This window comes from Penaeus japonicus, unplaced genomic scaffold (assembly GCF_977035675.1).
Source record: "Penaeus japonicus unplaced genomic scaffold, GWHDUDI00000001_assembly GWHDUDI00000002, whole genome shotgun sequence".
NCBI lineage: Eukaryota > Metazoa > Arthropoda > Malacostraca > Decapoda > Penaeidae > Penaeus > Penaeus japonicus.
This window is the reverse complement of record NW_028234404.1, coordinates 7,400,726-7,412,000: the sequence shown is the minus strand read 5'-3', so window position 1 is coordinate 7,412,000 and position 11,275 is coordinate 7,400,726. Positions and strand designations below refer to the sequence as shown.

General features: G+C 37.1%; 1 protein-coding gene across 1 annotated transcript in view; it reads left to right on the top strand.

Moving 5' to 3' along the window:
• The window catches only part of LOC122254141 (uncharacterized), a 97,906-nt gene extending 90,257 nt beyond the window's left edge, over positions 1 to 7,649 (top strand). Inside the window, exons 5-9 of the mRNA XM_043017673.2 lie at positions 2,625 to 2,731; positions 3,455 to 3,635; positions 4,406 to 4,630; positions 5,591 to 5,754; positions 6,672 to 7,649. Coding sequence (XP_042873607.1) covers positions 2,625 to 2,731; positions 3,455 to 3,635; positions 4,406 to 4,630; positions 5,591 to 5,754; positions 6,672 to 6,983 — 989 coding nt within the window. The 3' untranslated portion in view covers positions 6,984 to 7,649. The remainder of the gene's footprint in view (positions 1 to 2,624; positions 2,732 to 3,454; positions 3,636 to 4,405; positions 4,631 to 5,590; positions 5,755 to 6,671) is intronic.
• The last annotated feature ends 3,626 nt before the right edge of the window (positions 7,650 to 11,275 follow it).

The window sequence follows — 11,275 nt, the reverse complement described above, 5'->3', positions numbered from 1 at the left end:
TCTATGTATTTATATGTATATTATTTTCTATATCTGTTGTATTTACCTCTACTAACACTTCTATATACCACTGTATCTATGTATTTATATATCTATTTTTTTCTATATTTGTGTGCATATATGTACGTATCTATCAGTATGTCTATGTGTTTCTGCAGGTGCGTGCGCATGAGTGTACACAGGCTTACATGTGTGTGAAAGAGTGTATATACGATTAATTAGACATAAATTCCGTGTACACAGACGTACATGTGTGTGAAAGAGTGTATATATGTTTACTTAGAAAGTCGTAAGGAGGACAACGAAATACTTTAGATTCCAAGGTTGCTTTCTGTAAACACAACTGTTGCAATACATACTCGAAATCTGCACTGTTGAACGCGTTAGACTGCCTATACAAAGACATTCAGAGAGGGAGTGGGAGAGGGAGAGGGAGTGGGAGTGGGAAAGGGAGGGGGAGAGGGAGAGGGAGGGGGAGGGGGAGGGGGAGGGAGGGAGGGAGGGGAGGGGAGGGGAGGGGAGGGGAGGGGAGTGGGAGGGAAGGGAGAGAAGGAGAGGGAGAGAGAGGAGAGAGAGAGAGGAGAGAGAGAGAGGAGAGAGAGAGAGAGAGAGAGGAGAGAGGAGAGAAAGAGAGAGAGAGGGAGAGAGAGAGAGAGAGAGAGAGAGAGAGGGAGAGGGAGAGAAAGAGAAAGAGAAAGAGAAAGAGAGAGAGATGGAAAGGGAGAGAAAGAGAGAAAGAGAGAGGTAGAGAGAGAGGGAGAGGTAGAGAGAGAGGGGGAGGGATAGGGAGAGAGGAAAAGAAAGAGACAGAAAAGCAGAAACAGAGAAGCAGAGATAGAGAACCCCAAGAAACACCCATTTCACAACATCATTCATATAAACAAACCAGTCTATTTTTGGAACCCTGCGACCTTTACATGGCAACTTTGCACAGCGATACAGCAACCTTGGGGACACTCGTGAGATAAAATGTCAACCAATTTGGATTACTCTTGGACCAGCAAAGGCAAAGACAGATAAGGCTGGACACAACTAACACGTTTTCTTTCATTTGTTGAGGTTTTGAGGTTCTGCTGTTACGGTGAACTGAAGAAATCATCAATATAATCATTTAATTTTTTTTTTTATTATTGTTGTTATAACTTTTTGTTGTTGTTGATATCATTATTATCTGTGTTTTTTGTTTGTTTATATTGTTTTAATATTGTTGTTATAATTCGATTTTTATTGCTTTTACCATCAATATCATTATATTACATCACCCTTTTCTTCTCATTCTTAGTATCATCACCGCGGTCGTTAACACCACCACTACCACATTCATTATCATCACCATTATCATCATTATTTTCTCATTCGAACGAGCTAAGTCCTTCTAAATCCTTCTAAGCGCCTAACTTAGTCTAGCTCAATCTTCACTTTGTTTACATTGAACCGATAGTGCATGAAGACACATGATTGTACACTTAATTAAGGCTAAGAGACCGTGCTCTGATCACTGATAACGCAGCCCTGTTTATTCCTCGAGTCCTCTCATGCCTCTATCCTCTCCTCTCCTTCTCCCTTTCTCCTTCCTCCTTATCTCTTTCGTCCCCTCTCCTTCCCTCTTCCTCCCACCTCCTTCTTCGCCTCTCTCTCACTTCTCCCCCCTCATTTTCCTCCTCATCTCCCTTCCTTTCACTCCCCTCCCCTCCCATCCCTCCCCTTCCCTCCTCCCTCCCCTCCCAACTCCTCCCTCCATCCCATCCCACCTCCTCTTCCACCCTTCCCCCTCTCCTCTCCTCTGCCAAATGTCATATCTCCTAAGCTGTCAGTCAGTCGCGACATTGATAAAGTCAACAACCCTGTTTCTGCGGCGCTATCACTGAGAATTTGTCAACCTCGATAGTCAGGTTGAATCATCGGTTAGTTGTTTGGCGGATTAAAAGAAAAAAGAAAAAAACTCTCATTGAGTACATAGACTTGTGGGGAATTATACACACACACACACATATATCAGTATGTCTATGTGTTTCTGAATGTGCGTGCGCGTGAGTGTACACAAGCGTACACGTGTGTGAAAGAATGTATATATGTTTACTTAGACATAAATTCAGTGTACACAGACGTACACGTGTGTAAAAGAGTGTATATATGTTTACTTAGAGAGAGAGAGAGAGAGAGAGAGAGAGAGAGAGAGAGAGAGAGAGAGATAGATAGATAGATAGATAGATAGAGAGAGAGAGAGAGAGAGAGAGAGAGAGAGAGAGGGTGAAACATCAATATTAAGTGGGCAAGGCATTGCATAGCTGAATTGTGTTATCTTAAAATCGGAATTAACTGTTTTATTTTATTTATTTTTTAATACACGAGATAATGCAATCATCTCGTTTTTTTTCATTTCTCACACAAAAAAAACTAGATATTACTAGTTTCTGCTCTATAATACTATCCATTTGAACATCCAACACACCCAACCATTCCAAAATAACAAATCTAACCTCTACAGATAATGAACAAATGAATAAAATTACTCAAAACAACAATAGTAACAACAATTAATCAAAAAAGAAAAGAAAAAAAAAGGGAAAAGTCACAATACGTTTTCTTTCACCCAAGCGCTAACTCAAGTATTTTCTCCACAGATAAGCTTCTTGCCAATGGAGTGGAGGTCGTACTCGAGAGTGAGTCTTCATTACCTCGAGGGCGTTCATACAGTATCCAGGAACTTCTCTTTGTCGACTATGAAAGGGTGAGTAATAAGGGCATCGGAAGGATATTGGAAATTGATATGTAATGAGGGTGACAGTTTTAGTTAGATGAGAGAAAATGTAGATGGGAAATATATATATATATATATATATATATATATATATATATATATATATATATATATATATATATATATATATATATATCTCTACCTCGATGGGGTCCTGAGGAGATTGTAAGTCAATTGAAAATAGATATATGAATAGGTGAATAAATGTTGGGTTTGATTAGTATAAAATGAGAATGAGTTTGTATTTTAAGTCTTTTATAATCACATTTTTATTTTTATTTTTTTTATCTATTATCATTATTATTATTATTATTATTATTTATTTTATTTTTTATTTTTTTTTATGTATTTTTCCTAGATGATTCCTAAAGTTGTTTTTCTTTGTATATGATATCGATATTTTTCTATTTTATCTTGAGAATCCTGTCATATAACCCAACTAAGCCCTCTCCTTCCACGCAGAATCTGATCAAACCTAACCTAACCTAACTCAACTCAACCCAACCCAACCTAACGTAACCTAACCTTACCTAACCTGACCGAACCTCACGCAGAATCTGATCAAACCAAACCTAACCTAACCTAATTAAACTAACCCACCCCATCCCACCCCACCCCACCCCACCCCACCCCAACCCCCAACCCCCAAACACCCATCATCTAATCCCCACTCCCTCACCTTCTCTCCTGCAGGTGGAGGAGCTGCTGGCCCAACACGGAGACCTCGAGACCGCCCCTCTGCTGGGAAGCCCTTGGCCCACTTCGCAGTTCCTTTCTCACCTTCTGGAGCGAGTTGAGCAGGACCCTCGCACCACTTTCTTCGCCGAGTACCTCAACTACACCAACTTGGCTTATCTTCTCCCCGGAAGCGATGGTGAGTGAGGACGGAAGGGACTCTGGCTTTGCTCTGTTTTGTTTTTGCTTTGTTTTGTTTTGTATTTTTTGTTTTTGTTTTGTTTTTGGTATTGTCTGTTTGTTTTACTTGTTTAGTGATTTGTCTTTTTTTTTTTCTTTAGTGTGAATTTGATGTAGTTGAATATTTATCTATGTGTCTGCCTGTTTATCTAAATCTGTATATATATATATAGATATATATATCGATTCATATATATATATATATATATATATATATATATATATATATATATATATACACATATATTTATATATGTATGTATATATGAACACATATTTTTATAATATTGTTATAATCTCTCAGTGATCTGTTCTCCAGTCTATTCTTACATATTTCAATAATACACAGACAAAATCGCAACTAAACCAACTAGCCACAAAACAACCAGAGTACAACCTCATGAAAAAGAATATTCAAATAAAATAAAAACAAAATAGATAAGTAAACTAAAGTAAGAATAAAAAAAAGAAACGAAAGAAAAATCACCTACCTACGACTTATCTTACAAGCAAAAAAAAAAAAAAAAAAAAAAAAAAAAAAAAAAAAAAAAAATAAATGAAAAAATAAATAAAATAAAAGAAAAGAAAGAAAGAAATAAAAAATCCCCTCTCACTTCCCCTCGTTTCCCCTCACAGACAAAATACATAAGTAAACTATAATAAGAATAATAACAAAAAAAAAAAAACGAAAATAAAATCCCTCTCACTTCCCCTCGTTTCCCGTCACAGACAACCTGGATCCCCTCAAATACACCGCCTTCGTGCCCAGCAACAGCGCCCTCGCCGGAATGCTCTACGCCGACGCCCCCGACCCATTCCAACTCGACGGCGTCTTGAGGGATAACCTCATCCTCAACCACTTGGTCCAAGGACGACTGTACGAGGACGACCTTCAGGATGGCCTTACGCTCTCCAACCTGGCTAACAACACCTTCACCGTCTCAAGGGGACCTGGTAAGAGATGTGGGGTTTGTGGAGGTTGGATGGAATGGGAATCGAGAAAGGAAGGATTTGTTGTTTATTATTTCGTGGGGTGTAAATTGATGAGTAAAAAAAAAATGATTTATTTAAATATTTATTTAAATGGAATCGAGAAAGTAGGAATTTATTGTTTATTATTTCGTGAGATGTAGTTTGATGAATAAAAAGAAATGATTTATTTCAATGGAATCGAGAAAGTAGGAATTTGTTGTTTATTATTTCGTGGGATGTAGTTTGATGAATAAAATAATTATTTATTTGTGTTTAAGAGTTGAAAAGGGATGTGGGAAATAAAATATTCATTACGTTAGTGGAGGCATGGTTGTGTGGTGTTATGTGATTTAAGTGTTTGAAATTTCGATGGTTATATTGATGGAATATGATGTATTGCAGTAGTGTTAATATTAGCCATTTTTGTTATTAGAAAATTAGAGTATGAAAAGTATTAACTTATATTACAAGTTATCATTACTTCATTCCTAATATTGATATTATTAATCAGCTTTCGAAAACGTCCTGTTACAGCAAATATCATTAATAAGATACACGTCTATGCTTTCGATATTACAAAATATAATAACAAATATACACCCACCCACACCCCATGCCCATCTAACCCCCACCCACCCACAAACCAAATCATAACCTCTAACCCACACCCATCCCCCCTTCCTCACACCCATCCCCACACACCACCACATCCACCTCCCCCCCACATCCACACCCACACCACACCACAACCAATCATAACCCACACCTACACCCACACCCATCCCCCCACCCATCCCAACCACTCCCCCTACACCCATCCCCCCTCCCTCACACCCATCCCCACACACCCACCCTTACCTCCCCACCCACATCCACACCCACCTCCCCACAAACCCAATCACAACCTCAAAATAATCTCTCTCTCTCTCTCTCTCCCTCCAGACGGAAGCATACAAGTCGACAACGCAACGGTGATCGAGTCTCAAGTGTTCATTTACAACCTGGGGATCGTGTACCTTATCGACGGCGTTATTGGCGTTACTGACCAGGACGTTGTCAGGTCGATTAATAAGTTCCCGGATCTTATTTTGGACGAACCGACTGAGGTATGTGTGTGTGTGGGGGATTGGATACTCCTAAGCGATTTGCTTTTGTTTTTGTTGTTTATTAATTTAAGGATGGGGGATTGGATACTCCAGAGCGATTTGCTTTTGTTTTTTGTTTTTCATTTTAAGGATGGGGGGGTTGGATACTCCTAAGCGATTTACTTTTGTTTTTTGTTTTTCATTTTAAGGATGGGGGATTGGATACTCCAGAGCGATTTGCTTTTGTTTTTGTTGTTTATAAATTTAAGGATGGGGGATTGGATACTCCTAAGCGATTTACTTTTGTTTTTTGTTTTTAATTTTAAGGATGGGGGATTGGATACTCCAGAGCGATTTGCTTTTGTTTTTGTTGTTTATAAATTTAAGGATGGGGGATTGGATACTCCAGAGCGATTAGCTTTTGTTTTTGTTGTTTATAAATTTAAGGATGGGGGATTGGATACTCCTAAGCGATTTACTTTTGTTTTTTGTTTTTCATTTTAAGGATGGGGGATTGGATACTCCTGAACGATTTGCTTTTGTTTTTGCTGTTTATTAATTTAAGGATGGGGGATTGGATACTCCTGTGTGATTTGTTTTTCTAATGTATTTGTGCATTTGGGTTTTAGTTTATTGGTGTTGTAGTGAGGATTTGATGATGATGATAATGATTATGATGCTGATAATATTGATAACAGTTGCGGTCATGATGATAATGTAATAGTGAGAGTGACTATTATGATTATTTAATATTATCATATTATTGATATCACGTTGCAATGACAATAGTAAAAGTAATAGTAACAGTAGCATTATCAGTAATAGTAGCAGAGGTAGTAATATTAATACAACTTATACCAATAATAAAAGTAATAACAATAACTATCCCTTAAGTACCTCTCACCTAACTTCCTTCCCTTCCCTTCCCTTCCCCGCAGGAAACATCATCGAGCCCCCCAGACGCCCTCGACGACTTCTTCGGCTTCACGACCGACCTGTCTGCTTCGACCCCGTCACCCAGAACGACCCCACGACCCTTCCGACCTCGTCCCACGACCCCCAACACTCCCAACAGGCCTGCGACGACCACCACCCCCACCCCGAAGACCACCACGACCACGACCACTACCACGACTCCACGACCCACGCCCACGACCCCAAGGATTAGATTCGAAACACGCACCGAAATCAGCATATCTCGACGAATCAACGACGGGGAAACCGAGCCGGTGCCAGTGAGCGCAAGTTGATGGGCTTAGTTGGTTCTCCTTCAGGGAATAGACATATATATATATATATATATTTCTGGTATTGATGCTATGTTATTGTATAAATTAAAATGTTGAGTCCTAAACAGAAAGAAAGAGAAGAAAGGGAAATGAATAAAAACAAAAAAATAAAATAAACAACACAAAAGTGTGGTTGTGGATATCCCACAAAATTATCATTTTGAATCTGAATCTGGGGATATATGTTTTTTTTTTGCGTAAGACCTCAACTTTTAGTAAATGCCTATTCCATATCTTGTATGCGTGTTATTTTTTAGTGTACGAAAGTATAAAGTTTGTTCAGTGTGGAAGAACATTTTTTGGAAAAGATCTTTTTTTCTTTGTAAAGCGTGTATGAGCGTTTGTCAGTTGCACCGAGCATTGGTCATAAAATTAAACCCATGTCTATTTAAAATGCTCTGATATGAAAGAATTCTAATGTTCAAATGTGATATATCAGTTATTCACAAGTATGCAAGCTTTTTATTCTGTCGTTTATTTTGTATTTTGTATATTCTATATGTGCATCATTTTTTTATAATCTTGTGAGTGTCATGTCAAGATTTACAATATCTACATCAGTTTAGTGATGATTAAGAGTGTGTTATTGACTTATATTCTTACAAGTAAATAATACCATGTGTACAAGGTGTTTTTATGATGTCCTTCATTCATTCCAATGATGTTTTTCTAAAGGTCTGAAAGGTTCAGAAAGTTGACATTATATAAATCTACCAATATCTCTCTCTGTATGTCTCTCTATCTCTTTCTCTCTCCCTCTGTATCTCTGTCTCTCTCTCTCTCCCCCCATCTCTGCCTCCGTCTCTCTGTCTGTCTGTCTCTCTCTGCCTCTGCCTCTCTTTTTATCTCTCTCTCTCTGTCTGTCTATCTCTCTCTCTCTCACACTCTCTCCCTCTCACTCTCTCTCTCTCTCTCTCTCTCCCTCTCATTCTCCTTCTCTCTCTCTCTCTCTCTCTCTCTCTCTCTCTCTTTCTTATTCTATTTCTGCATGAATTATGATACCTATTCCCTTGTAAATATTCCCCATGGTCTACTGACATATATGACCCTCCTCTTCCACCAAAGAAGGCATTACATTGAGACTGCAGACGTATTGTTTTCATTCACTGTAATCTACTCTGTGTTATCGTGTTACCATTATCGTATTATTGTATCGTATTAAAATAATCTCACCATATACAGGATATATTTTATAAATACATACATCTATAGCTCTTCACCAGCCCGCCTTGTCAAACAAAAATGTGACACATTAAATGTTGATGCAAAATTAATATGTCATTTAGATCCTCCCTTCTTTCTACGTGTTAAGAATGGGATTAATAGTCATTGTAAGAATATGTGTGGCAGAGTCTCCTGCTAGGATGTTAATGGTAACTGGTACTTGATTCTCACTACTGTAGATTTGCATAAAGAAACTCGGTAAACTGTATATCATAACATTCATAATACTTTATGGATTATTAATTTCCTTTTAGTTCTTGTGCACACATTTGAGACATCAACTTAATGAAAAAACGTTCATATTTGTCATTCAAAACTACATTCCCTTGAAGAATGGCACAGCAGAAGTACCGATTCTGTCGACAAGAAAATTAGACTAGAATATCAAGGTTACAAATAATTCTTATAGATAAAAATAAAAACAACAGCATTCACGTTCTTCTAACTTAAATGGGAGCATCTTGATTTAATTATTGTTATTTCAGGGATACAAGATATTGGGTAAAGTAACTGCAAGAAGACAAAACAAAAATTCCATTATTTGGACTTTTCCCTTTTGTTTTAAAGCATATATTTCCTGATTCTTCTAAGGGATATCTTGTGTACAAATAACCAAGTAATGATGAACCATTACACACACTGGAATTTGCCATTTTATATCAAACTGCGAGTAGAGGCTGGAATCTTTCTGTATTTCAGAGGCAAAGTAGATGTTTTATGTCTGTCTCTTTTCTTTCTTTTTCAGTTTAAAAGAAAGTCAGATGAGAGAACATAAAACATCTACTTTGCCTCTGAACTACAGAAAAATTCCAGTTTATTCAATTTTCTTTATAGTTTTCTATCTCAAGTCTAGAAAAATCTGGTTCTGTACTTCCTTCTTTAAGTCTGTAAATTCTCATGTTTTTTTTTATCTTTTTTCCAGCCAATCAACAGACTAAGGCAATCTTATATCAATTCCAAGTCTTTCAGTAGGCCAAAGTAAAATAACTTTCCGCAAGGCAATGCTCTATATCAAATGACCATAATCATAGTTTATTATTGCCACTTGCACTTTAAAGTAATACATCCCATTGTGCTAAAAGTCATCTATCTACCTTAATCAAAACCCCCTTACTGTTGGTTCTGTACACAGTGAAAATAATTCATGAAAGTATAATAACTACTAAAAACCATTGAACTGTTGGATCTGCTCAGAAATGCAGATATGGGTGTGAATGAGTCTATTACAAGAATGAGGAAGAGAAATAAGGCTAATATAAACAGCTCTATAAAAATAAAAAAAATCAATCAATCAATCTGCAAAAAGAATGGGTTTCCAAAGTTCAGAAATCAACCTTATTATTGCCCAGTCAGGTTAAAGAATTTGTGATTGAACACTTTTCAAGGGAAGGACTTGCAGGAAAATAGTTATAGCAAAATAAAAGGGACTTCTGGCAAAAGAAGCTGAATACTGCATTGACAAATTGACAATTATCCAAGACAAAATAAACGGTAGTTCTCAAAAAGAGACAATTTTCTATACCACATACTACACATGACATATTCATTAGAAAAATCAAATCAATTTTTTCATGTTTTAAAAATGCATTTGGTTGTGCCACATGCAAATCTTATATCTAAAAAAGTGTCCTCTAAAACCAGATATTTACTGCCTTTCACCCTCCCAGATGGAATAAAAGTTACAATGCGAACACATACAGACAGAATCACAAAAAACACAAACACAGTAACGTGCACATAACAGATAGACATATTTTCAACAAATAAAAATAGCAAGTAAGAATAGATAGAACAAAACTGTTGGTTGGAACTGATGTTATAAGAGACTATATGAGACTATATGAAGCCTTCACTTATTGCAATCAGCACGAGGGTTAGGAATTAATTGGGGAAGATCAAGGTACCAAGCAAGGTTAGGGGAGGCATAGCTACCTAGCATTAGTTTAGGTCAGGTTACGCTAAAGCGTTTATTTTTTCAGGATTTGCTAAATCTTTTGGAGAAAAATGTACCCTAAGCACTGAGTGAAGAGGTAAAAGATGACCGACATTGCTTGCATACCTATATATGCTTTCTGCCCAGACAACGAAACAGGCCCACAAAATTATAAAATTCATGTTCATGTTCTGCTCTCCCCTATACACTCTTGAACTGATGTTATAAGAGACTTTAAGAGACTATATGAAGCCTCCAATAATTGCAATCAGCACGAGGGTTAGGAATTAATTGGGGAAGATCAAGGTACCAAGCAAGGTTAGGGGAGGCATAGCTACCTAGCATTAGTTTAGGTTAGGTTTCACTAAAGCGTTTATTTTTTTCAGGATTTTCTAAACCTTTTGGAGAAAAATGTACCCTAAGCACTGAGTGAAGAGGTAAAAGATGACCGACATTGCTTGCATACCTATATATGCTTTCTGCCCAGACAACGAAACAGGCCCACAAAATTATAAAATTCATGTTCATGTTCTGCTCTCCCCTATACACTCTTGATATCACATGAGTCTCTGCTAAAGGGTTAACTTCAGACCAAGATCAATACCATTTCCTATTTAAAAAATTAAAACCCTATTGATTAATTTCTTCCAATACTCATCACAAAAGTCTACAAACAAGTTTTCCTTGCTTACAAAATTTTGGTAAAAAATTATTTTGTGTATGTGAATATATCATTAGTTCTTACACAAACACTGTAGATATCCATTATAAATAGAGAGAGAGAGAGAGAGAGAGAGAGAGAGAGAGAGAGAGAGAGAGAGAGAGAGAGAGAGAGAGAGAGAGAGAGAGAGAGAGAGAGAGAGAGAGAGAGAGAGAGAGAGAGAGAGAGAAAGCAAAAACTTATGTGAGTTACAGTCTATACAGCTTTTTACATTCTATAATCAACTAGAGATGTTTAATGATACGATCACCACTTCATCTTGAATTGTGGGAATCAAGCTAAATAAACATTTCTGTGTCTTATGATGAAGTAATTCCCACAATATAAATGTTTTATTATCACAAAGTAGTATTTCTATTATAAATAATAATCAAA